The 25268-nt window shown below is 42.1% G+C and overlaps 1 protein-coding gene across 1 annotated transcript in view; it reads left to right on the top strand.

Moving 5' to 3' along the window:
- Window positions 1–22126, top strand: part of LOC103178319 (interferon gamma receptor 1) — a 29331-nt gene extending 7205 nt beyond the window's left edge. Inside the window, exons 2-7 of the mRNA XM_007892986.2 lie at window positions 13636–13756; window positions 15056–15237; window positions 18328–18494; window positions 19198–19345; window positions 20278–20393; window positions 21765–22126. Coding sequence (XP_007891177.1) covers window positions 13636–13756; window positions 15056–15237; window positions 18328–18494; window positions 19198–19345; window positions 20278–20393; window positions 21765–21998 — 968 coding nt within the window. The 3' untranslated portion in view covers window positions 21999–22126. The remainder of the gene's footprint in view (window positions 1–13635; window positions 13757–15055; window positions 15238–18327; window positions 18495–19197; window positions 19346–20277; window positions 20394–21764) is intronic.
- The last annotated feature ends 3142 nt before the right edge of the window (window positions 22127–25268 follow it).

The raw sequence follows: 25268 nt of genomic DNA, 5'->3' as shown, positions 1-25268 counted from the left end.
CATTGTCAGAGGTGCCTTCATTCAGATTAGGCATTAAAAAGAGGTACTGTCTGTCCGTTCAGGTAGATGTTAAAAGAACCTCTGCCAAATGGAACATTGCCTAACATAGGTACCTGTGTCTTCACCCATTTTCCTTTAGTCTTTTGCATCTGGGTCAATTAAAAGTCTCTTCCATAGCCAATTCCAAAAGCTCCTTACACCCAGGACCTTATCCTGTGGTGCAAAATTGTTTCCAAACTTTCCGACTACAATTACTCAGTTACTTTTGCCAAAATGTTTACGGAACAGAAACTGTGGAGGAAAATCTGGAGTAGTTTCTCAGCTCATTTCTTTGTTAACGCTGCAAATTTTACTGGTATTTTGTAAAGAGTTATTTCCCAGGCCTTGTTTCTTTCATATTTTCCTTTTATCAGATATTTATACAAATATTTGTTAAAACTATGTGTGCGTGCATATGTGATACTTTTTTTGATGGATTTTAAAAAAATAGTTTTTCACAGCTTGCTTCCTTTTTCCATTGGTAGTTTGGTTCCTCATCTGAGAACATATCAGCCACACAAGATAGATATCAGCTCGTTCACACTCACAATATTACAGTAGCGTAACGTGTAAACTTCTAACTTCCTCAAGGCATTAGAACTGTATGTACCAGTGTGCAGGCTACTAGTTTCAGACTGACATGATGACCATACGTTATGTACATTTGGAAATGTGGCTAAGCATAGTTGACTCAAGCAGGTTAGCTCTCTTTATTTTAAATTATTTTTATTTAAATTATTTTCAACAAGACCTTGTTGTGTCTGTTTCCACCCCCACACACATCCTCTCCCGCACCCCTCCCTCCCGGGTGAGGTGGAGGGCAAACAAATTCTGGTAGAACAAGAGAAAGAGTGATTTGGGATCAGTGGGGCCATTACCAAGTGTCAGTAGTGAGTGAGTTAGTTAATACAAGGAGGGAAGGCAATCCATACAATCAATCAATTTCACACAGCCACCCTTTCTACCCACACAACTCACTTGAGTCAGTTCAGTACTTTTCTGTAATGTTCTAGGAAGAGTGTCTAGTTTTTATGTCTCTCCTTCACTGGGCCTCCTTGAGGCAGATGCTCAAGAGTGATAGTTCCTCTCATAATTCAGCAGCCAATGCTTGGTGACTTTACATAGAGCTAAAATGGAGTTTTACAACATTTCGTACTAAAATAAAAAGCTTCGTTTTTTTCTTTTACAGCACGTTTTTCCTTTACAATTTTTACCTAGTAGAAAACCAAACAACTGTGATATTGCCAAACGTTTTTTCTATTTATTCAAGAGTACCATAATAATAATATTTGCATTTAATCCTTGCATTTAATCCATGTGAGGTTAATTGCACTGTTACAATGCATCTCACAGTGAGTACCACCTGTAATGTTACATGTACATCTATCTCACAGTGCGAGGAACAAACCATCTTAGTTGCTTTTGAAGTGAAGGGTTTATTTTTCTTTCTTAAGCTCCAGCACCTATTTTTATCCAAATACTGTTTGTTTAGTTGTAAGGTTATCGCAGGGATAGAGATAAAGTGATACAAAAATGTAGAGGTATTTGAAGGTGGGAACAAAGATCCTAGCCTGACGCTAGAGAGCTAGTGGAGCCAGGAAGGCAGGGGTGATGGACTTCTGGAGATTGGGGTCAGAATGGCTGAATCATCCATGAGTGATGAGCAAAATATGGATAACAATTTAGTTCTGATTTCAGTAATGAATGTTGTGTGTAATTTGAATTATAAAAAAATACATGCTGTCATTCTGTAACTTGTGAAATGACAACAGTTTTGCTTTAACCAGTGACAGCACTTGACGTCAACAGGAAACCCATTCATCCCCCGAATTAGTAAAAAAAAACTTTTAACATATACCTCTTGATTCACACTTTCTTTGTGGTTTAAGAAGTACTGAACTTTGGTACAGCCTCTACACTATCTTAGGTTTGTCTGTGGCACATGTAAACCATCTTCATCAGCAATGAAAGAAACAGACAGCAGTAATTCCAGACCTCACAGCATATGATTCAACCTACTGTTATTGAACATTGCTGTTCATTGTGGTTAAAAATAACACAGTGTTATTAGAAATGAATGAGGAGAGGTGGGGAGAATATTTCTTTACACAGAGGTTCGTGAAAGTGTGAATTGCTCTATCTCCAGAAAGCTGTCGAGGTAGAATCAATAGAGATGTTTTAAAGAGAGATGAACGTATACTTGGGTAGCAGAGGTATTGAGAAGTACAATGAAAGGATGAGCCATTGGGATTAGAAGATCTGCTGAGATCATATAAAGTGGTAGAACAGGCCCTATGTCTGAGTGTCTTCCTCTTATTCCTGAAAATTGACAAGTTGGAAAAATAGTTGTAGATCAGTGAATGATTTAACGATTTAATTTGAAAGTTGATATAACCGTTATACTATTTGCCTTTATAATTTGCCATCTCATTTGTGTATTTCCCAGAGCAAGCTGTCCACTAACTTGTAAAGCCTTGTTGATGCATTGTGGAGGTGACACATTGGCTTTTCAGCTCTAAGCCTGGGTTTCATGCTCGGGTCTGCCTTAAGGCTCGAAAAATAACCTATTTCTGCTTGTTAGCTTCTACGTTCTGACATGCATTCAGTTCAGGGAGTTTTATCCTGTGCATAATGCTAAACACAATTTAACAACACACTGCAATTCACTTACAGAGGGCATCGGGATGGCTGGTGAGAAATAGGAAACATTCACACTAGCAGTAGAGGGAGCTCTTCTGAGGATGTCATTAAACCAAGTTGTTGGGATAGAACAGAGAGATACTATATTAAAAACATTTTTCAAAATCATCAGCTTGTATCTAAAGGGCAGCAATTACTTTCAGGTCCAGTTGTATCGGTTTATGTACCACCCAGGAGAACTGCTTGTTTCTCTCATCTAGTTGCTAAACAACACCTCAAGGGTTCAGTTCTAGTGTGTTTGTCAGTCATTCATTCTGTATAATAATAATAATAATCTTTGCATTTGATACAGCACCTTATCACGTCTTCGAGACGTCTCAAAGCGCTTCACAGAATATACTGTGAAGTGAATTGACTGAATATTTTGTGGCCGAAACGCTGCAGCCAATTGCGCACAGCAGTGTCCTACAAACAGTCGTGGAGTGAGTGACAAAATTATTTTTAGTTATTTTGAAGCAATTATTACCCCTGGAAAAGCAATCCACCAGTCGATTAACAACCAGGTTCATACTTACTGCTAGGTAAACAAGTAAGGAAACTTGCACAATGTCTCGCCCTACTGGGAATCGAACCCAGGACACTCGCTTGTGAGGCGAGTGCTCGAACCACTTAGCTACAGGACTCAGTGGTTGCTTATAATCTGTGTGCTCATAATCTGTGATTTTCATAATCTGTATAAGCATTACTGCACTGTATAGCCAGTGCTGCAAGTCATTACTTATTGACTTCTTCCAGCCTTTCCCACCTCAAGGCAATGCATTGAGCTGGTGGAATGGTGGCCCAGGGCTTACATAGCAGCACTGCGAACACTACACCAAAGTGGTACTACATGTATTTTCTTTCTGTTTCAATTGAGAAACCTGGAGGAAGAGACTCATCACTCAGCACAGGACACCAACAAGGTTGAAAAGAAGAGGAGTGAGAGCAAAATCAATCAAGCTGCAGGTGTTACATTAAGTTGTGCCCTCCCCTCCTATCTGCCTGTTCAGGTGGACATTAAAGATCCCAAGGCACTACTAGACGTTGGTGTACACAAAATGAGCTACAGTGTTTGCCTACAAATACAGTCACGACACTGAACTGCAAAATTCTGTGAAGTGCTTTAAGATGTCACAACGATGTGGTAAGGTGCTACATCAAATGCAAGGATTATTGTTTGCAGTCCAAAGTATCCTTGCATCTACACACTGAAGTCTTTCCATATTCTCAACCCTTCTCATTCTCCCTCTTTACTTCTAAGTAGATTATAATGGGTGTCCGCCTAGCTCTTCTTTTGTTGGTCAGCCGCATGTCTAACCATGCGGAAAACCATCACTCTGCTTAAGGGTATCCTAAATCTAAAAAACTGAGAGTTTCATGCACGCCACCTACATATGGAAATACCCAAGAATTGGTAGCACTCTCATAGGTACACGCCTATGAGGCAAAAGGCCAGGAGTTCAACTCCCACATTAGGTCTGTGAGTTTATATCTAGGTTGACAATCTGGGGGAGTGCTGTGTTTTTCAGAGATGTTGATTTGCTTTCTTGACAACTTCATCCACCTGCCTTCCTACTTTTAAGAATGTATGTATGTTAATCCAATGTCCCTCTGCTCTTCCACACCTTTTAAAATTTTATCATCTAACAAATGCTTGTTCTCCTTATTCTTTCTTCCAAAACCTCACAATCTTCTTCACTGCATTCCCTATTTTGGTGCTATTTACAAACTTAGAAATTGTGTCTCTTTTACCAGAATCCAGATCATTATATAAATGGAGAATAGCAGTGGTCCTAACACAGAGCCCTTGTAGACACCACTATTTAACATCTCTCCATTGTGAATAACAAGCCTATAATCCTACCCTCTGTTTCCTATTCTTCAACTTACTTTCTACTCGTTCTGCTCCCTTTCCATTAATACCATGCTCCCTAATTTTCTTTTTTAACAAGCCTCCTATGCAGCACCTTATTGCTGAAAATCCATATATACCACATCCACAGCATTACATTCATCTATTCTCTTGGTTATTTTGTCAAAGAACTCTATTAGATTTGTCAGTTAAAACATGCCTTTAACAAATCCACATTGACTGTCTTTAATCAACTCATATCTTTCTAAGTCATTATTAATATTATCCTGTATTATAGTCTATAAAAGCTTGCCTACTATGGATGTTAGTTAACTGGTCTAAAATTACTTGTCTGGTCCCGTTCTCTCTTTTAAAACATCGGCATTACATTAGCTACCCTCCAGTTTCCTAATACAATTTTCATATCCAAAGATGTTCAAAAGCATCTACTATTTTCTCCCCAACTGCCCTCAATATTCTTGGCTGCCTGCCAACAGACTCTGGTGACTTATCCTCTTTGAGTTCCATTACGTGTTTTAGTATCACTTCCTTTTTTATAGCTATCTGTTCTAATTACTGAAGGTTACGGGTTTAAGCCGCACGTCGGGACTCATATTGTCTGTGCTGACACTGGTGAAATGCTGGTTGTGTCCTACATTTCTGCAAATGTTTTTTCTTCTCGCCCCCACCCGGTCACCTGTAGGATACCCCAAGGCTCCACCATTGGCCCCCTTTTATTCTTCATCTATATGTTCCCTCTCGGTGATGTCACCTGCAGACATGGGGTTAACTTCCCCATTTATGCGGATGACACTCAACTTTACTTCTCCTCCAGCTGCAACCCCCAGTCCTCTGATGTTCTGTCAGCTTGTCTGACAGACATCAAGCCCTGGATGAACGCAAACTTCTTGCAGTTAAACGTCAACAAACAGAAGCCATACTCTTTGGCTTCCGTCGACGTCTTCTGTCCCAAGGTTCAGGTCTCCTCAACTTATCCAATCTATCCTTGAAACTTTCTGAACCTGTGCACAACTTGCGCGTCAGGTTCGATCCCCAGTTACCCTTCCTCCCCCAATCCGGTCCCTGGCCAGGACCGCTTTCCTCCACCTCTGCCTGATAATAATCCCTCACCAAAAACACACAATAATAAAAAAAAATTGGTCACTTCAATCCACGACTGTTTGTGGAAACGTTACTGTGCGCAATTGGCTGTCGCATTTCACCCACAAAATAGGCAGTCACTACACTTTACAGTCTATTCTGTGAAGCGCTTTGAGACATCTAAAAGATGTGAAAAGTGCTATATCAAATGCAAGGATTATTATTATTATTGATAACTCACTCCACAAGCAGCCGAAACCCTTGCCCATGTCTTCATCACCTCTTGGCTGGACTACTCAATCGCCCTCCTCCCCTTCCCCACTATTCACAAAATTCAACTCATCCAAAACTCCGCCGCCCACATTCTCACTCGCACTAAACTCTACACCCCGATTGCTCCAGTCCTTGCCAAACTCCCTTGGCTCCCTGTCACAGAGCGAGTTGACTTCAAGATCCTCACTCTAGTGTTTAAATCCCTCCACACCTTGGCAGCCCCTATTTCTCCAACCTCCTCTCTCCTCACAGCACTACCCACTGCCTCTGTTCTACTGGCGTCAGTCTTCTCCTTGTCCCTTGAATACTCCACTCCACCATTGGCAGCCATACCTTCAGCCACTATATCCCGAAGCTATGGAACTCCCTCTCTCAATCCCTTTGCCTTGCCCCCTCTTTCCCCATTTTCAGATCGCGCCTGAAGACTTTCATCTTTGCGCATGGTCACCTTCCCCCTCCCCCTGGCTCGGCATCAGGCTCCTCCATTTTTAAGTGTTCTGGTTCGCTGCCCGGCATGGAGAACACTATGTAAATGCAAGTTGTTGTTGGGGGGGTGGGAAGAGGTGATCGTAAGCACGGTCGAAAAGGAAGTTTTTTAGGCGGGACTGGAAAAAGGGGCGAGGGGGGGTCAATCTCCTCTGTAAAAACTGAAGTGAAATACTCATTAAGGATTTCTGCCTTTATGATCTCTGGTTCATTTTCTGTGACTAAATTTCCCTTTTTGCTTCTAATTGGCCCAGCATTTTAACTTTTTTTTGTTTTGCTTTTATGTGTTTATGTTTTTAATCTCTTTTTCTTTGTTTCCCTTCCATCTTTTGTATACGCTGTCAGATTTTTTAAATATTATTATGCTTACATTTATTATAAGCCTTTCTTTTGAGTCTCATTTTCATTTTAATTTCTCTAGTCATCCAAGAAAATCACTTGTATATGTTTCTGCTAAATCTCCTTTGTTATTGAATTACTTTTTGTTTCTATGTTAATTTCTTGAACTAATGGAAAACTGTTCTGCTGCTTTTAACCCACTCTGTTAGAAGAAAACATATAGTTTTAAACTAAATTCTAAAATATTAGGTTAAAGAATCAGCTTTTAGGAATGCACCTGAGAATAGTTGCCATTACCTAGCTTTACCTTTCCAGACAGTGAGAAATAAACAGAATGTTACAAGCCCAAGCCTTGGATACTACTAATAATCCTTGCAATTGATTATCATGTTGAAACCCGCAAAATGCTTCACAAAACGTTCTGTGAAGTATAGTATTTTGTAGATTTTGCTTGTGTATTTCTAGGTACAAGTAATGTTCCACAAATAGCCAGAAGTGAGTGACCAATTCCGATTACTCTATTCAAAAAGTGAAGGGAGTTTCTCCAGGCACCCTGGCCAACAATCCCCCAAATCAAAATTCGCCATTCACTTACTGGCTGTTGGTGGAACATTGCTTTGCGCAAATTAGCTGCTGCATTCGCCAACAAAATGGATATCCACTACACTTTATAGTAAATCCTGTGATATATTTTTGATGACATGATATGGAGCTTTATTAAAGGCAAGGATTATATTATTAAACCAACGGGGAAATTTCATCACCTGAACAGGCAAACTGAATATTCAAAACTGCTTTTCAAATGCCTCTGCTGCACAAGATGGCACAAAAGTAGTTCAAATAAGCACACAGGCGCCTGACCAAAACAAGATCAACCACCTATTTCCGTGTGAAATGCAAGCCTCAAGAGGCAGCCTCTTTCCTCCCACAAACCTCTCAGTATGATAAAGAATTTCTCCAGCATGTGTACAAATCACTCCAACCTGAGAAATGTTACTTCTTGACTGCTACCCATCTCCCAAGACTGATACACCCATCTCCCAAGACCGATACACCTCAACTGCCCCCAACCGCTACACCCCAACTCCTTAAGACTGCTACACCCCAACTCCTTGAGACTGCTACACCCCAACACCCGAGATTGCTTACACCCCAACTCCCTGCCACTGCTACACCCCAACTCCCTGACACTGCTACACACCAACTCCCTGAGACTGCTACACCCCAACTCCCTGAGACTGCTACACCCCAACTCCCTGACACTGCTACACACCAACTCCCTGACACTGCTACACACCAACTCCCTGCCACTGTGACGCACCAACTCCCTGATAATGTGACGCACCAACTCCCTGACACTGCTGCACACCAACTCCCTGACACTGCTACACCAACTCCCTGACATTGCTACACACCAACTCCCTGACACTGCTACACACCAACTCCCTGACACTGTGACGCACCAACTCCCTGACACTGTGACGCACCAACTCCCTGACACTGCTGCACACCAACTCCCTGACACTGCTACACCAACTCCCTGACACTGCTACACACCAACTCCCTGACACTGCTACACACCAACTCCCTGACACTGCTACACACCAACTCCCTGACACTGCTACACACCAACTCCCTGACACTGTGACGCACCAACTCCCTGACACTGTGACGCACCAACTCCCTGACACTGCTGCACACCAACTCCCTGACACTGCTACACCCCAACTCCCTGCCACTGCTACACCCCAACTCCCTGCCACTGCTACACCCCAACTCCCTGAAACTGCTACACCCCAACTCCCTGACACTGCTACACACCAACTCCCTGACACTGTGACACACCGACTCCCTGACACTGCTACACACCAACTCCCTGCCACTGCTACACCCCAACTCCCTGAGACTGCTACACCCCAACTCCCTGAGACTGCTACACCCCAACTCCCTGAGACTGCTACACCCCAACTCCCTGACACTGCTACACACCAACTCCCTGACACTGCTACACACCAACTCCCTGCCACTGTGACGCACCAACTCCCTGATAATGTGACGCACCAACTCCCTGACACTGCTGCACACCAACTCCCTGACACTGCTACACCAACTCCCTGACACTGCTACACACCAACTCCCTGACACTGCTACACACCAACTCCCTGACATTGCTACACACCAACTCCCTGACACTGCTACACACCAACTCCCTGACACTGTGACGCACCAACTCCCTGACACTGTGACGCACCAACTCCCTGACACTGCTGCACACCAACTCCCTGACACTGCTACACCAACTCCCTGACACTGCTACACACCAACTCCCTGACACTGCTACACACCAACTCCCTGACACTGCTACACACCAACTCCCTGACACTGCTACACACCAACTCCCTGACACTGTGACGCACCAACTCCCTGACACTGTGACGCACCAACTCCCTGACACTGCTGCACACCAACTCCCTGACACTGCTACACCCCAACTCCCTGCCACTGCTACACCCCAACTCCCTGCCACTGCTACACCCCAACTCCCTGAAACTGCTACACCCCAACTCCCTGACACTGCTACACACCAACTCCCTGACACTGTGACACACCGACTCCCTGACACTGCTACACACCAACTCCCTGACACTGCTACACCCCAATTCCCTGACACTGTGACACACCAACTCCCTGACACTGCTACACACCAACTCCCTGACACTGTGACACACCAACTCTCTGACACGGCTACACCCCAACTCCCTGGGACTGCTACACCGCAACTCCCTGACACTTCTACATGACTTGAGATCTTGAGTGGATTGTTGCCACTCGTGCTTATTGTCATTTCCCTAAGCTGTCTCTGTGGAATTCTCTCTTTCACTTCTGTAGATGTAACTTTGGTTAGGTAGGTAATACTGACTTCTGTCCAAAGTAGAACATAGGGTCACACACAACCACAAGAACTAGACACATAAATGGAGTTCAGTTCACTTACACTGAGCTGAACAATTACTCATGTAACTGTAGGCATGTAAGGCCTATTAGATGTACCCAAGACATTTGTACAGGGCTGCCCCATGAACACACTCCTGGAAGGAAGGAAGGAAGGAAGGAAGGAAGGAAGGAAGGAAGGAAGGAAGGACGATCATGAGGAAGGAATGGAGGAAGCCAAGGGAGACAAAGAGATCTCAATGTCAATATACAAGGAGCATTGAGATAGAGGAAGAAAAGATGATAAAAAGAGTGATTAGGGTACAACGATAGGCAAGGAGTGCGAGTTGGGTCAGAGTAGGGACAAGGAATATGATAGCAAGAGTGACCATGGGTTACATGTGGCAAAGGAAATGCTAGCATTACAATTTTCTGTTCGACCCTGAGCTATCCTTTCTCCCTCATATCCGCGCCACAACTGGCACCGCCTTCCATCACCTCCGGAACATCGCCAGACTACGGCACTACCTCACCCCTCACGCTGCTGAAACTCTGGTCCATGCCTTTATCACCTCAAGGCTGGACTATGGGAACTCTCTCCTCGCCGGCCTTCCCGGCACCTCCCTCCACAAGCTGCAGGTCATTCAGAACTCTGCAGCTCGTGTACTGTCCCGCACCAGGCTTCGGGACCACATCGCTCCCACCCTCGCTCGCCTCCACTGGCTCCCCATCCCCCAGAGGATCGAATTCAAGATCCTCATCCTCACCTACAAGGCCATTCACGGCCTTGCTCCCTCCTACCTCTCCGACCTACTATCCCCCTACTTACCTGCCCGTACGCTCCGTTCCTCTGGCTCCGGTCTGCTCCACATCCCCCGCCCCAACCGCCCTACCATCGGTGGCCTGGCCTTCAGCCTCTCAGCCCCCAGGCTCTGGAACTCCATCCCCCAGTGCCTTCGCCGCCTCCTCCCTTTCCTCCTTCAAGGCCGGTCTCAAGACCTTTCTCTTTGACCGTGCCTTCAGCTCCCCTCTCGACTCTCTACCCCCTCCTTGCTCCCTCCCTTCCCTCCCCTCACCCTGACCATTTCCCCCTTGCTCGGGTCCTGACCTGACTGTACAGTGCCTTAGGACGTCCTCCCGACGTGAAAGGCACTCAATAAATGGAATCTTGTTGTTGTTGTTCTCCATCACCTCTTTGGGGAGTATTATTAATGATAAAAATCCTTGTATTTGACAGAGCATATCACTTCATTGAGACATCTCGAAGCGCTTAACATGATATGCTGTAAAATGATATCATTGTGTGTATTTTGTGGGCAAATGCAGCAGCCAATTTTTCTCACAGCAAAGTCCTATTATATTCGGGGATTGTTGATCAGGACAGGAGGAGAAACTCCCAACTTTTTTGAACAGTGCCATGAGAATAGTTAAACAAAGGACCTATCTGGACAGGCAGATGGGTACTTTTTTTTTAACATTTCATCCAAAAGATGGAACCTCCATCATTGTAGCACACCCCCCAGCACTGCATTAGAGCGTCAGCAGTTTTGTTCTCACTACAGAAGGTATCAACACTACACTGTATTGAACAGCTCAGGAATAGTCATGGCTGCTTTACCTTTAACAAAGTGAAGTTCCAGAGATGTCTTAAGTAGCTTGAGGAAGAATTCAAAGAAAAAGAGCCACGCCTCAATGACTTAGGAGATGATAGTACATTCATTCACCCCCTTTCATACTAGGCAAATTATTTACAGTTGGGAATATGCCAAGTACTAACAGGAAAGTACTCAAACCTTTTCTATTTTTACCTTTAGATAAGGCATTCCCGTAAAGGTTAACAACTTAATTATAGCAGCTTCAGTTTATTTATGTTCCTACCCAAAGTAATCCAACACCATACAGCAAAAACCAGTATCTAGTCTCCAACATTTAAAAATTTAGGACAATACTACAAACAGGGTGGAACTTAGTTAGCTCTCTCCTTATAATAAAGCATTAAAAATGGCCACTTTCTGGTTCCTCATGTTGCCACTGACTTAACTTTCTGTGCATTTGCATATTTGTGCTATGCACAACAACAACTTGCATTTATATAGCGCTCTTCATGTGGCAAAGCATCCCGAAGCCAGGGAGAAAGGGGATGTGACCAAAGGCACGGTCGAAGAGAAAAATCTTCAGGTGTGATCTGAGGAAGTGCCACCATTGTTATATCCTATCACACTCGCAGTGCATGTGTGGAAGCGCCACTTCCTGCACAAAGCACACGCGGTTGAGCATGGGTTCCCTTCGAGTATAAGTCTACTGAGGACTCACACTGACCAGAAGCATGGTACACCCAGCTTCTGGCACTAAAAAATAGATCACTTCCAGGTCATCAGGTTGCTGCTTATGTCACTGCCTAGGGATTGCATGCTTTGTAAACTTTACACTTGGGTTAACAACTGAAATGGGTTATCAGTTGTTGGGGTGGAGACCAGATGGATTATTTTGTGATACTGCTTAAAGCTATATGAGAAGACAGTGTAGTGGACATTCTGGAAGGATGAGCTCTAATGTCTCTAATGTCCATGTCTCCCGCCCAACCTGCCCGCCCATCAGTGGCCGGGCTTTCAGCCTCTCTGCCCCCACACTCTGAAACTCCATCCCACGGTCCCTTTGCCTCACTTCCTCCCTTGCCTCTTTCAAGGCCGGTCTCAAGACCCTTCTCTTCGACCGTGGCTTTGGTCTCCCTCCCACCTCTCTGCCTTCCCTCACCCCTACGCCACCCCTCCCCCATGCTCGGGCCCCAACACCTGACTGTTCAGCGCTTTGGGACATCCTCCCGACGTGAAAGGCGCTCTATCTATTTAATTTTGTTGTTGTTGTAATGGACAGCCTTAAAACGCCCTTTCTCTTTTGAAAAATTACAAGAAAGGCTTGAATAACCTTTCTGGTAATTTCTAATTATCCTGTGATCAAATGTGTGTGGTGTGCTTGTCACATGTATTGCAGTAATGCAGAAGTGGAAGGAAATCACACGGTCACTGGAGTTTATATACAGAAAAGAACCAATTGCGCTGCTTTAGGACAAACAATGCCATCTGTGGTATTGCTGAGGCTTGTTGTACAAGAACATTTGGCATGAGTGGATGGATGTGCATCAGAAATGTGCAGAATATTTAACACACACTCTTAAGACACTGATTAAGCAATGTACTTGTTATTTTTTAATTTTTCCATGCTACTCTTGTGATTTTGTTTAAATGTGGGAATATTGGGTAAGGAAATATTGTGCTTTCTTAGAACTGGAAAGAAATGAATGAATGAAATTCCACAGAATATGTTCCTTGGTTTTCACGCCATTCATAAACCATAGAAAACACAGCATCTCTTGACAATTCAGCAATTCTCCAGTCCTACAATTGGACTGTCAGTCTTGACTGTGAGCTCAAGTTCCAGTCCACACCCTTCATCTCCAAAGATCACAGTGCTACCTCCTGCACCATACTGACACATTCATTATCTGGATTTGCAAATGGCAGCAACTCCACTCTGGAAACTAATCGCACCAGAGCAAGGTTCTTGTGGGCCGGAGTGACGCACTTGGGGTAGGCACAGGAGTTGCTCTTCGCAATTCCAATTCCAATCCCCAATATATTTGCTTGTTTATAACTCTGCCATTGCTGCTCAAAACTGTAGTCTGGACAATATTCTGGATGATTTGGAACTTGTCAAACTGCTCTTGAGTTGCAAGTGAATACAAAAATGTCATCATCATGCATCCTACGCAAATTTGTGTTCTGTGTATTTATAAATTGAACTATAGAATTTGTGTACATTGGCAACTGACCAGGGTAAATAAGGAAGGGCAGAAGCCAATGAAGAGAAGAAGAGTGTGCCTTTACAAGATTGGATTCTTTCATTGTGCTTAAATACCAATCCTGTTTATTTCACAGGCCAACATGAACTCTCTCCTCCAATAAATCTCTCGATAAATTCTTATAATCTGAAGACTATTTTAATTTGGGATTATGACATACCTGAAACATATTTTCGTGTTGAATGCAAGGATTACAGGTCTGTATATTTTGCAACATATTTTTCTAATAACCACAGCACTTTATTTTTCACAATATGTTTCTCCTTTCACAATGACAGGAATTCAAAGCTCTTCACACAGTTGACTGGGAGCCTGAGTTGTGTGTATGGGGGGGTTGGAAGGGGGAGGTGAAGGTTGCCAAAAACCTTAAGGACGAGGAGAGAGAAAGCAAGGCAGAGGGACTATGGGATGGAGCTTCAGAGAGTGGGGATAGAATGGATGAAAGCTCACTTATCTATGGTGGGGCAGATCAAGCATGGGATGTGAAGCAGGCCAGTGAGCGGAGGGAGTGGCCTGGACAGCAATAGTGCAAGGGGTTGCTGAAGCAGGGTAGGGTGAGGCTATGGAGGGATATAAAAATGAGGACAAGGATCTTGAGATTTACTGGGGGATAAGGAGCCTGTGGAGCCAAACAAAGATGGATGTGATGGGTTTATGGAGCCTAGATCAGGAGAGTGCAGGGTATTAGATGGCCTGGTGTTTGTGTAGGGAGGATCAGGGGTGTCTGGTGAGCAGGGCAATCGAATATTCAAGCCTGGACGTAATGAAGGCATAGATGAGGGTGCGTGGCAGAGCAAAGAAGATGTAGTGGTGGAGGTGGGTTCTATTTATTGACAGGAGAGAAAACCAAGTGACTTATAACCCAGTTGTAGGTTTTGAAGGACACTGGGGAGAGAACAAGACACCAATATTCTGGACTAGCTCTGTAAGTTGAAGTGAGCATTCATGCAGGTTGATGTGGTAAGTGCTTAAGTTGAGAAAACAATGACAGAGCCAAGCAGGAGAGCCTCAGCCTTGTTCACATTTAGTGCTAGAATGTTAGAACTCATCCAGGACTTGATATCTAACAGGCAATCAATCAAAACGGCATTGGGTATGAATTCAAGGGTCGAGGCAGAAAGATAATGCTGGGTGTCTTCCACATACATATGGAAGTGGCCCTCATGTCTAAGGATAATGCCACCAAGGGGGAGCATTTAGATAGTGAAAGGAGAGGATTGATGATACAGCCTTGAGGAGCACCACATGTGGTAGGAGAAGGCATTGGGTTAGGTAAAAGTGAAACCAAGAAAGGACAGAACCATGAGGGAGGAGACATGGTTGGAGAAGGATAGAATGGTCAATGGTGTTGAAGAAGGTCTAGGAGAACAAAGAGGCAAAGGGTGTCCTGATTACAGATGGAGAGAAAGTCATTGGTGACCTTAACCAGGGTAACAATGAAAATGAATACACTGCTGCTTGTAGTGCGACTGAAAAGATGTTCTTGTGTTTTACAGAACTTCTCGTTGGAAGCCCTTCCCACCCTGTTCAAAAATTTCTACCCATTATTGCGATGTTACAAAACCATTTACAGAGAACTTGACTGCATCAAGTATGTACTATGCAAAGGTCAAGGCCGTTAAACATTTGCAGGAGTCAGCTTTTGCTTTCACACCGATGTTCAGTTACAAACATAATGGTAAGTCAACTTAGTCATATCATACAACAGCAACAACAACAGCTTGCATGTATACAGTGCCCTTCATGTATGATAATGTCTGAGAACACTTTACAGAGATGGGGTTGGACCCGCAGAAGGGGAAAGAGGAAGGGAAAGAAACGATGACTACATGGAGTCGAAGAAGTAGGTTTTGAGGAGGGACAGATAGACAACAGGTGAGATGGAGGGTACAGGGAGGGAGTTCCAGAGATTAGGAGTGTTGAGTCTGAAAACTCACTTACTGATGGAGGTGCAGATAAGATGAGGGGTGTGCAGCAAGTCAGAGCTGACTGAGCAGATGGAGTGAGCAGAGGAGTGTGGTAGGTGGAGATCAGAGAGACAGGGAGGCGTGAAGGGATTTGTAGGTGAAAGTAACAACCTTGAAGTTGATAATTGACTCCCTGTCTCCCAACCAGGTCAACTTCAAGGTTGTTCAAGTAACTTGGGAGACAGGGAGTCAATGCAGCCTAAGTTCCCCAACAATGCTCTGTGGCAGAGAGTAAAGCAAACCAGATGTTGGGGTGTATCAAAAGATCTTAGCAAGCCAAAATAGTGGAGTAATCCTGCCACTGTATAAATCAATGGTGAGACCACACTTAAAGAGTACTGTGTACAGTTCTGTCACTGAGTACAAAAACAATATTGGAGAAATCAAGAAGTTACAGAGAGGGCAACCTAAATGATTGAGGGAACGGAGGGACTGGACTATGAGGAGCAACTAAGTAAATTGGGCATGATCATGGTTGAAAAGAGAAGATTGAGAGGCGACATGATTGCTGTCTTCAAGATTCTAAAGGGGCAAGACAATATACAACAGCAACAAAATTACATTAATAGAGCGCCTTTCATGTCAGGAGGACATCCCATGGTGCTGAAATATAGATATAGATGATGACAGGCTGTTTCAACTTGTCCAGAATAGTAAAACCAGAGGACACGGCCTGCAATTGAAAGGGGGTAAATTCAGACCAAATCTGTGCAAACACTATTTCAGTGAGCGAATAGTGAACCTGTGGAACAGGCTCCCTATGGAGACGGTTGAAGCAGGGAGTGTTGATTCTTTCAAACACAGATTAGATAGTTTTCTTTTAGGAAATAACTTATGGGATATAGTACATAGGTAGTTTGGGACATATGTGCATGCGACCACCAGAAAGGTGGAATGCAAACACAATGGACCTTGGTCTTTTTTCTCTTATGTTCTTAGTGAGACTGGGGTGATGGACATGCAGAGTTTGGTGCTGGTGAGGATGAGGGCAGTGGAGTTTTGGATAAACTGGAGTTTGTTGATGGTGGAGCTAGGAAAACCAGAGAGAATGCATTTGGGAAGTCCAGACAGGAGGAAATGAAGGTGTGGATAAGGATTTTAGTGGCATTTGATATGATATAGGCGTGGAGACGGGCAATGTGGTGGAAACAGGAGAGCTAAGGATCACACCAAGGTTTTATACTGGTTCAGTGAGTGCAAAAGAGAGGCCAGGGAGGTTGAATAGGTCAGAAGCTAAAGTGAGACTGAACTTTATAACTGTGTAACAACAAATGTAAAGAGCAGCAATCATTTTCTTCTCCCCATATTGTCCAGTGACTTAGAATGAAAATACAACAATACTTAAAAGCATTGCACTGTATTTTATTTTTAGTAAAAAAATGGGACGTCTTCCTGACGTGAAAGGCGCTTTATAAATGGAATCTTGTTGTTGTTGTTGTTGTTGTAGTATACCGCCTCTTCCTGTCACATGACAAGGATATCCACTTGTTATTTTCCTGAACAACTTCCTATTATGTGATGTAAAACTCAATTAAATGGCACAGCAATAGAGAGTGCAGCTAACAGTGAAGAATATTGCAAGGCAAGTGAAATTTTAAGCAGGTTATATGTGAGGTTATACATTTTAGGAGATAGAATAAGAAAAGCAAGTATATGTTAGGTTGTAGAATATTAAAAGGAGTGGAAGATGAGAAGGACCCAGGGGTTAACATATATAAATCCTTATAGGTGGGAAGGCATGTGCACAAAGATGTCAACAGAATCAAATGCAATCTTAGGTTTTATAAATAGGGTATTGAATATAGCCAAACAGGTAATGTTAAAAGTACATAAATCGTTAGTTAGACTGCATTTGGAAGAATATTACGTCCAGTTTTGGTCATTCCACTTTAGAAACGACATCAAGGTGAAAGAGGGGGGCAGAGAAAATTTACTTGGGATGATGCTGCGGACAAGTGGATGATACTGTGGATGAGGTTTGAGCAGAGATTGAAGGAACTGGGACTTTTCTGTTAAAACAAAGATGGCTGAGGGATGATCTGATAGAGGCGAGTCAGTGATAAGTGGGCATCAATTTAAGATAATTAGTAAACAAGCAAATGGGGAGATTAGGAGAATTTTTAGAGTTGTTAGGATACGGAATAACCTGTTGGAAAAGGTAGTTGAGGCAGATTCTGTATTAGCCTTCAAGAAGGAGCTAGATAAATATCTAAAAAGGAATATACTATAGGGTATGGGATAGAGCAGGTAAATGGGACTTAACGGATATTGATACACTCTCCTAAACTTTTCATAGAGATTTCCTATTATAAGTAAAAAATTGGAAAATCTATGAACAGTGCATGTTAAAATCTTCTGTCTAGTAATTTAGTGTATATAGTCATTTCATGTATATAGTCATTTCATCCACAAAATACACACAGCAATATAATTTTACAGTATATCCTGTGAAGCGTTATGAGACATCTCAGTGACTTAATAACACACCATATCAAATGCAAGGATTATTATTATATTATAATTTGGGAAATTAGAGGAATAGGCATATTTCAACTTCAAAACTCTATGGATGACCATCTATTCCAATATAACAGGTACAAGCACATTATAAGCAATGTGTCAGCTTGGCTCAGCACCTGGCAGAATTCAGGATTACTAGAACATAAAGGACTGCCCAGACCTCAGAGCCTCTGCTGAACCTACACTAGGAATTACTTTGCCCTATGAAGAATTCTTTTTTTCAATGTTGCAAAGGATTTGACATTTTCTTCAATTCTACCCTGTTTTAATCTTTTACCCAGGCACAATCGGTCCTCCTACTACACGTGTTATGGTGTACACACCACTGCAAGCAACAGTGAAATGTGAATATCCCCTTGTTGCAAACCTGACGACAAAGAATGGCTTCAAAGTAAAACCCAAGTTTACCTGTAATATTTGTATTTGGCCGGAGACATCACATAAAAAGGTCTGTTCATGTAATGTTCATAAGAACATAGAAACAAACAACGTGAATGTGGTCCATCTGCTAACTTCCAAAGAAACAAACGATCTGCATTACTTATTTTCTCACATATCTCAATCATTTTTTTGTGAAATAGCCAACCAGCTCTCTCTTGAAACTGCTGATATAAAATGTCTCCAATGCTTCTCTGGATTGTTTACTCCACTTATTCACCACTCCCTGTGTCAAGTAATGTAACTGTCCCTTGTCTCTCTTTCAAACTGTCCTGGAGAACTGCAGATCCACCTGGCTCAAGGACCAGACTACCATGTTTCCTTACTATACTTTGTAACTATGTTAATCAATTTATTTGGAATCTCCTTTCTTAAGACATGTGTCTGTTTTCGTAATTGAAGGGGCTTGATTATATTGAAAGCAATTTGTGTGCTGCATTCATAGAACTGAACAATTTCTTTAGGATTTGTAGAAGCAATTTCTGGTAAAATTGTTTAATTCAGAACTTTCAAAGTCTTACATCCTTCTTTAATAGTCAGCACAGCTCAAAGTTAGTGTGTCAAAATATGTGTTATGTTTTGATTGTTTAAGCATTGTTTTTAACCAATGTATGTGTTTGTGTACTGATAATCTGGAGCTAAATGGAATGAAAATGATTAATATATAGCTATAAAATTGTTAATCTTCCTTGTTTTATCAAACAATGTTCCAGCCACAGAGAATATGTAAAATTACAAAGTCAAATTGGACAATGAACATATCCCAATCTACTTGGTGTGTGTCTGCTCAAGTTAATTCAGTGAGTTGGGAGATGAAAGGAATGTGGTCAAAACCTCAGTGTTTCAAACATTCAACACAAGGTAATATGTTTGCAAATGTGTGAAATGCCTTGAAACATTTCAATGACAATGAACTTATATAGCCTAAGATGATATTCAATGAAGTGCTGGAGATGTACTGCATTGTTGGAGGTGTGGTCCTTCAGTTGAGATGTTAAACCAAGGTCCTGTCTGCCTGTTCAGGTGGATGTTAAAAATCCCATGGCTCTATTCGAAAAGAGGAGGGTATTTCTCCCAGTGCCTCGGTCAACAATCTCCCAAATGAAATTGGTCATTCACTTCATGGCTGTTTGTGGAACATTTCTGTGCCCAACTGGCTGCCGTGTTTGCCCACACTGAGCCAAGCTAGCTGGTCTGTCATCAGCACTGTCCTGGAGTACTGCAGATCTGCCTGGCTCAGGAACCAGACTACCAAGACTTCCATTGTGGGTTGACTCCATTCTCACATTCCATTGCCAAGCTTGTCACCTTGGAACCAATTCAGCCCTGCTAAGCACCTCCTTCCCTCCCCCCACACTCCCACCACCATGGAGGATAGGCACTAGTTGGTCATTTGACATCTAACAAGTGCTTGCAACCTCCATGCACACCATTGACAGTAGATAGCAAGGGAGGTTTGAAATAGTGAAGCAATTGATACTTAACTAGTATACCATATTTTCAAGAAGGAAATATAATTTAAGTGATGGAAGAATAGTAGCAAAGTGAAATTGTACTGTATTGAATGATATCTGAAAAATAAGATTTACAAAATCAACTTGAATGCATGACATACTGCATAATGCATGACATACTGGTTCACATCAAAACTTCAATAGGAAAATTAATGCTAATTATTTTTAAATGACAAAGCCCTGTATTTGGTAGCTTGTGAATCAGTGTTGTCTTTTTTTGTTTTAAAAAGATTTATTCAATCGCCATTAACGCTTTTGTTATTTTTCTCTGTCTTTCAGAATATCTGATTCTATTTCTAGTGCTGATTGCTCCAATTGTCACACTACTTGTGATAGCAAATGTGTTCCTTCTTGGAAAGTTTCTAAGGAAGGAGCAAGTTTTGCCAAAGTCTTTAGTAAGTTTGTTTTCTAATTTAAATTTCCGACGTCATGGACACCTCAGCGGGTTAGTTATACTATCCTTCATGTTTGAGATATGGATTGAGTCACGGACTGATATGTATAGGCGGAGGGTGGCTTGAGCTAGAGGGGGTTCAGTTCCCCCGTCCCCCCCAAATCTATCTACAGCTCACCTCTTTAAGGGGAGCTGGGAGGGGAAAGCCCTGAACCTGAGGAGAACCACAGACAGGCCTCCGAGCAGCCCCAACCCACCCACAGGACCCCTCTTGCCCCCCCTCTCAACTCGTCAGCAATGCCCACCCACTTCCAGTCCAGTGGGCTTCTTGTTGGGGTGGCTTCACCTCTGATTGGCCAATAGTCAAACTAACAGCTCATCTGTCTTCAAGGGGAATGATCTTTTAACTCAGTTTTACACAGACCACCCCGCACCCCCAAGAATATTTTCACCCACAACTGTTAGGTTGAAAGTCCCCCTTCTTTCACCCACAAAATATCTTGTCAATTCACTTTACAGTATATCTTTAAAGAGCTTTGAGATGACTCGAAGATGTGATAAGGCGCTATATCAAATGTACAGATTCTCTGATATCTGTAAAGGGCCTAAATGAGATAAACTTATGAACTCAGCAAGTTTCCTCTTAGTCTGAGCGCGAACAAAACCACATCTTCACTTCTTGATAATCTGACTTGAAGCATTGCCTGTCAGATGGCCCAGGCTCAAGGCCCCATGGCTGATCGGAAATCACTTATTCTTTTAAATATGTAATGGAGGCGGGAGAGGGGGTGGTCAATGGTGATATTATGATGGTGTTAATTGAACGAGGAACTCTTAAAAAGCTGCATATGTATTCCATATATTGAACATAGGTTTGTGAAGAGGATGGCATAAACAAAGAACAGAATTACAGTGAGGCCCAGTTATAATGGGTTTCTGACTTGGTTATCCAGTCTGAATCCAGTTGCAGTGTGGACTCTATACACAGTTGGCCTGTTCACTTCCTGCACTCCATCCGGCCAGCTCTCACACTAAAATAAGTTAGTCACATCCCATCACTTCCTGCTTTGCTCAAACGCAAGATTCAGTAAGTGATGTTTTCAGCAACTGATGTCTTCGAATTTGACTATTTTTTGCATGGGAACTGCCCAGGACTCAGGAAACAGCCTACTGTGTGCACGTATTGTTAAACTTATTGTTGCCTTGACGTAGCACATGATGCGATTTTTTAAATCAACAAAGGCTTAATTATATTAACAATTCGTTATTCAAGGTTACCGAATATTTACTTACTCAATATTAATAGATTTGTAAAAGTTGAGTTTTTTTTTATCCATACATGGATCATGAAATTTTAATCTTTGTTTCCTAGCTACTCATTGTAAAGGGCATGCATCCATACATAGATATGAAGACTGAGAAGGACAGCATATCTGTTGTAATTAAGCATGAGAAAGTGATTCCCAATGAATGTGACATTTTCTACGAGGAAGCAGAAAAGTCCAGTGCAAATCCAGAGAGCAACGAGCAACATGTGCCTGGTCATAAATATGCTGAGAAAGACTGGATGTATGACAGACCTCAACTTATATCGGATGCATATTAACCCTTTCATTTCCAGTCATATCATTTTCCACCGTCAGAGCTCCAAATGCTAGGAAACTGCAGCCACGTGGAAAGCGAATATGAGCATCAGCAAATTAAACCACAATTGCACCATATAGAGCATGTAGTGAATGAGTTAAACAATTTCACAAAGGATTTGTTAAGTGGTGACAAAATTATACAATGTTCAACGTTTCAATGATATTTTAGAATTGCTGAATGAGAACCTCCCTCGCATTAAATTCAGTGAGGCAGCGATTCTTCACTCTCGGCTCCTGTTAACCTTTAAACCAAAGTCCTAACAGGGAGGGTGGCTCTAGCTGGACAAGCAATGGAAAGCTTACCACACCATGCTTTCTCAATCTCAATGACAAACTATGCAGTTTTAGCTGGTTAAACTCCAGCAGTACCCCAACACACATTCTGGGGACTCTGAGCTTTGGCTCTTGCCAACCTGAGCCTAATTCCCTTTTAGATAAGCAGGATTCATCCTTCTGTGGAGAGCCTGTGCATTCCATTCAGACACAGGGAAATTTACATATATAAAACTCTCAATCTGGTTTGGATTCTCTTTAAAATGGTGATGGGTTTCCGTATTTATCAGATACCTGGCTAACTAACAAAAAAAATTACATCAAAGCATTCAATCTATTATCAGTCAAGTAGTAAGCAAAAGTCTCAGAATAAATATGTTTTTTATGCCTTGCTCATACTGCTTAAAGTGGAAGTAGCGTGATATCATTTCTAGCAAGAGAGCATTGGAGAGGGGAAAATGGCTATGCAATATCCTCATTACATTTGCAAGGCACTGTAAAAAAATAATTTCCACACAATCACAGGGTTAAAAAGTTGAGTTAAGCCATTATTCTCCAAACTGGCAGTGCAATGTTGGAATCCACGGAGTGGCAGTTCATCGGCCAATTCAGTGGTACAGCAACAGATTCTGATTGAATTGATTTCAACATGAAAAAGGAGACGGGTGGGGGGGAGTGACCAGAGTTGCTCTCAATGGCACATGAGAGCACTCTCAAATGAAATACACTCTTTGGTGTTACTAAACTACATGAATGTCTCTGATAATATCAAAAAGGTTGTTTATAAGTTATCTATTGGATCAGCGTATGGAGCTGATAGCAATTCATACCACTGCACGCACTTATGCTGCTACCAAACTACTGTCTTGGCGATGTGACTCCTGTGCAATTTACTTCTGAACCAAGCTGCTACATTCCCACTATGCACTTCACTGAATCATTACAGAATTTAAATCCAGTATAAAAAATATATTTCTAGTACAAAAAAGAGAGGCAAAATTCCAGTCTTTGAATGTGTAAATAAATCAGTATTTTGTAGACCTTTTGAAAGTATGCAGTGAATTGAATAAATTGTCCGTGGAAGCAAATTTTAAAAGTGTAAGGTAGTAAGAAAAATTGTCAAAGAATGAACTGATCACAGGTAGACTGTTCTAATATTTCTTTCAGACAAGTTAAGTGTCTCAACGGGGAGTTAATGGCAGCATCAGTGCACAGTACTATACAGCCAGATGTGTGGAGTGGAACAGAGATGCCTTCTTCATGTTATGGCAAAGCCATGAAGCAATGTTCAGACTGAATTTTTACTGAAGACTGGGTTTAACTTAAATAATAGTATATAATTAGATAACTGGACATTACTAGGGTGAAACACGTGTAAAGCAGCCAGCTATCGTACTGATACTGTAACAGAATTTTCAGACATCTGCTACCATGTGGAATCCTGTAGCTCAGTAGTTAGAGCACTCACCTCGCAAGCGAGAGACCTGGGTTCGATGTCCAGCAGGGCGAAATGTTGGGCAAGTTTTCTTACTCCTGTTTAACTAGCAGTAAGTAGGAACCCGGTTGTTAGTTGATTGGCGGATCGCTTTTCCGGGGGTAATAATCCCTCAAAAATAAAAATTTGGTCACTCAATCCACGACAGCTTGTGGGACACTTCTGTGCGCAATTGGCTGCTGCGTTTCGCCCACAAATATACAGTCAATTCACTTTAGAGTCTATACTGTGAAGCGCTTTGAGACGTCTAGAAGACGTGAAAAGCGCTATATCAATTGCAAGGATTATTATTATATTCTGTGAAGCATTTTGAGACGTCTAGAAGATGTGAAAAGTGCAATATCAAATGCAAGGATTGTTACTACCATATAAGTTTTTTCATCAAATAATATCCTTATTGATAAAACAGTGCTTGAACAGCAGAACTGGCATGTAAAAAACAGATAAACCTCCTTACAGTATAACCTGTACTTTGAACTCACATAGTCCAGGCTGACACTCAATACTTGTTGGAGGTGCTGTTAAACTGAGTCCCAACTGCTTGTTCAGGTGGATATTAAAGATATTAAAGATCCATTGCACTACTCAGAAAGTCAAGGATGCTTCTCAAGGATGCTTCCAGCTGACAAATAAAATGAGTGGGACATCGGTGTATGCAAAATAGTTGCCGAGTACACCTACAAAATACAACTGGCAAACCATTTGACCGTTTTTATCAATGAAACAAATCACTAAAAATCAAAAAAATCAAAATGACCATCAATATTACCCAACATAAAATCAGAAAAATAAACGTTGATTTCTACCAACCATAATTGTAAAGGAATAAGAACAACTTTATTACTTACTACATTTTTTTTGTTGAAACATAACCAAAGGCCTTTGAATTAATTTAAAGTGAACAGCATTATTTGTGCGTGGACCCTCCACAGCCAGACATTAAATTAGTTTTGTTAAACAGCCCCTTCATATTTTTCTGCAATTTTAGCCTCAATTATTGCTTTCCTCTCCCCTTGGAATAGATATAGATATCTATAGATAATATAAAATATCCAGGCAATGAGAATGGGCTGTTTGTGAAGGTGCATGTGTGTGTGGGGGGGGGGGGGGGGGGGAGCTGGGATGGTAAATGTGTTTTAAAAAGTTGCATTCTTAGTAGCTAATTATTTGTTTTCTTGATTTTCTTACAATTTTGAAATTACTGTCATTTTCTATATGTACAAAAAGCAAAATAAAGGTGGTTTGGCTTCATCTTATTTTGTATGATTTTGGTATTTTTAATATTCTACACACACATAGGGGAGGAGGGATTAGGAGCGGGGTTTAGTAAACTTGGAGGCTAGTATAGAGGAAAATAGCAACATAAACTAGTTGGGCTACAGGGTCTATTTCTATGCTCTAACCAGCCAGAGTAATTCTATGTATCCCATGACATTCTCCAAACTTTAATGTTGCAAAAGGA

This window comes from Callorhinchus milii, unplaced genomic scaffold, assembly GCF_018977255.1.
Source record: "Callorhinchus milii isolate IMCB2004 unplaced genomic scaffold, IMCB_Cmil_1.0 Scaffold3, whole genome shotgun sequence".
Taxonomy (NCBI): Eukaryota; Metazoa; Chordata; class Chondrichthyes; order Chimaeriformes; family Callorhinchidae; genus Callorhinchus; species Callorhinchus milii.
The sequence above is the reverse complement of the archived record's forward strand: the minus strand, read 5'-3'. Positions and strand labels throughout refer to the sequence as shown.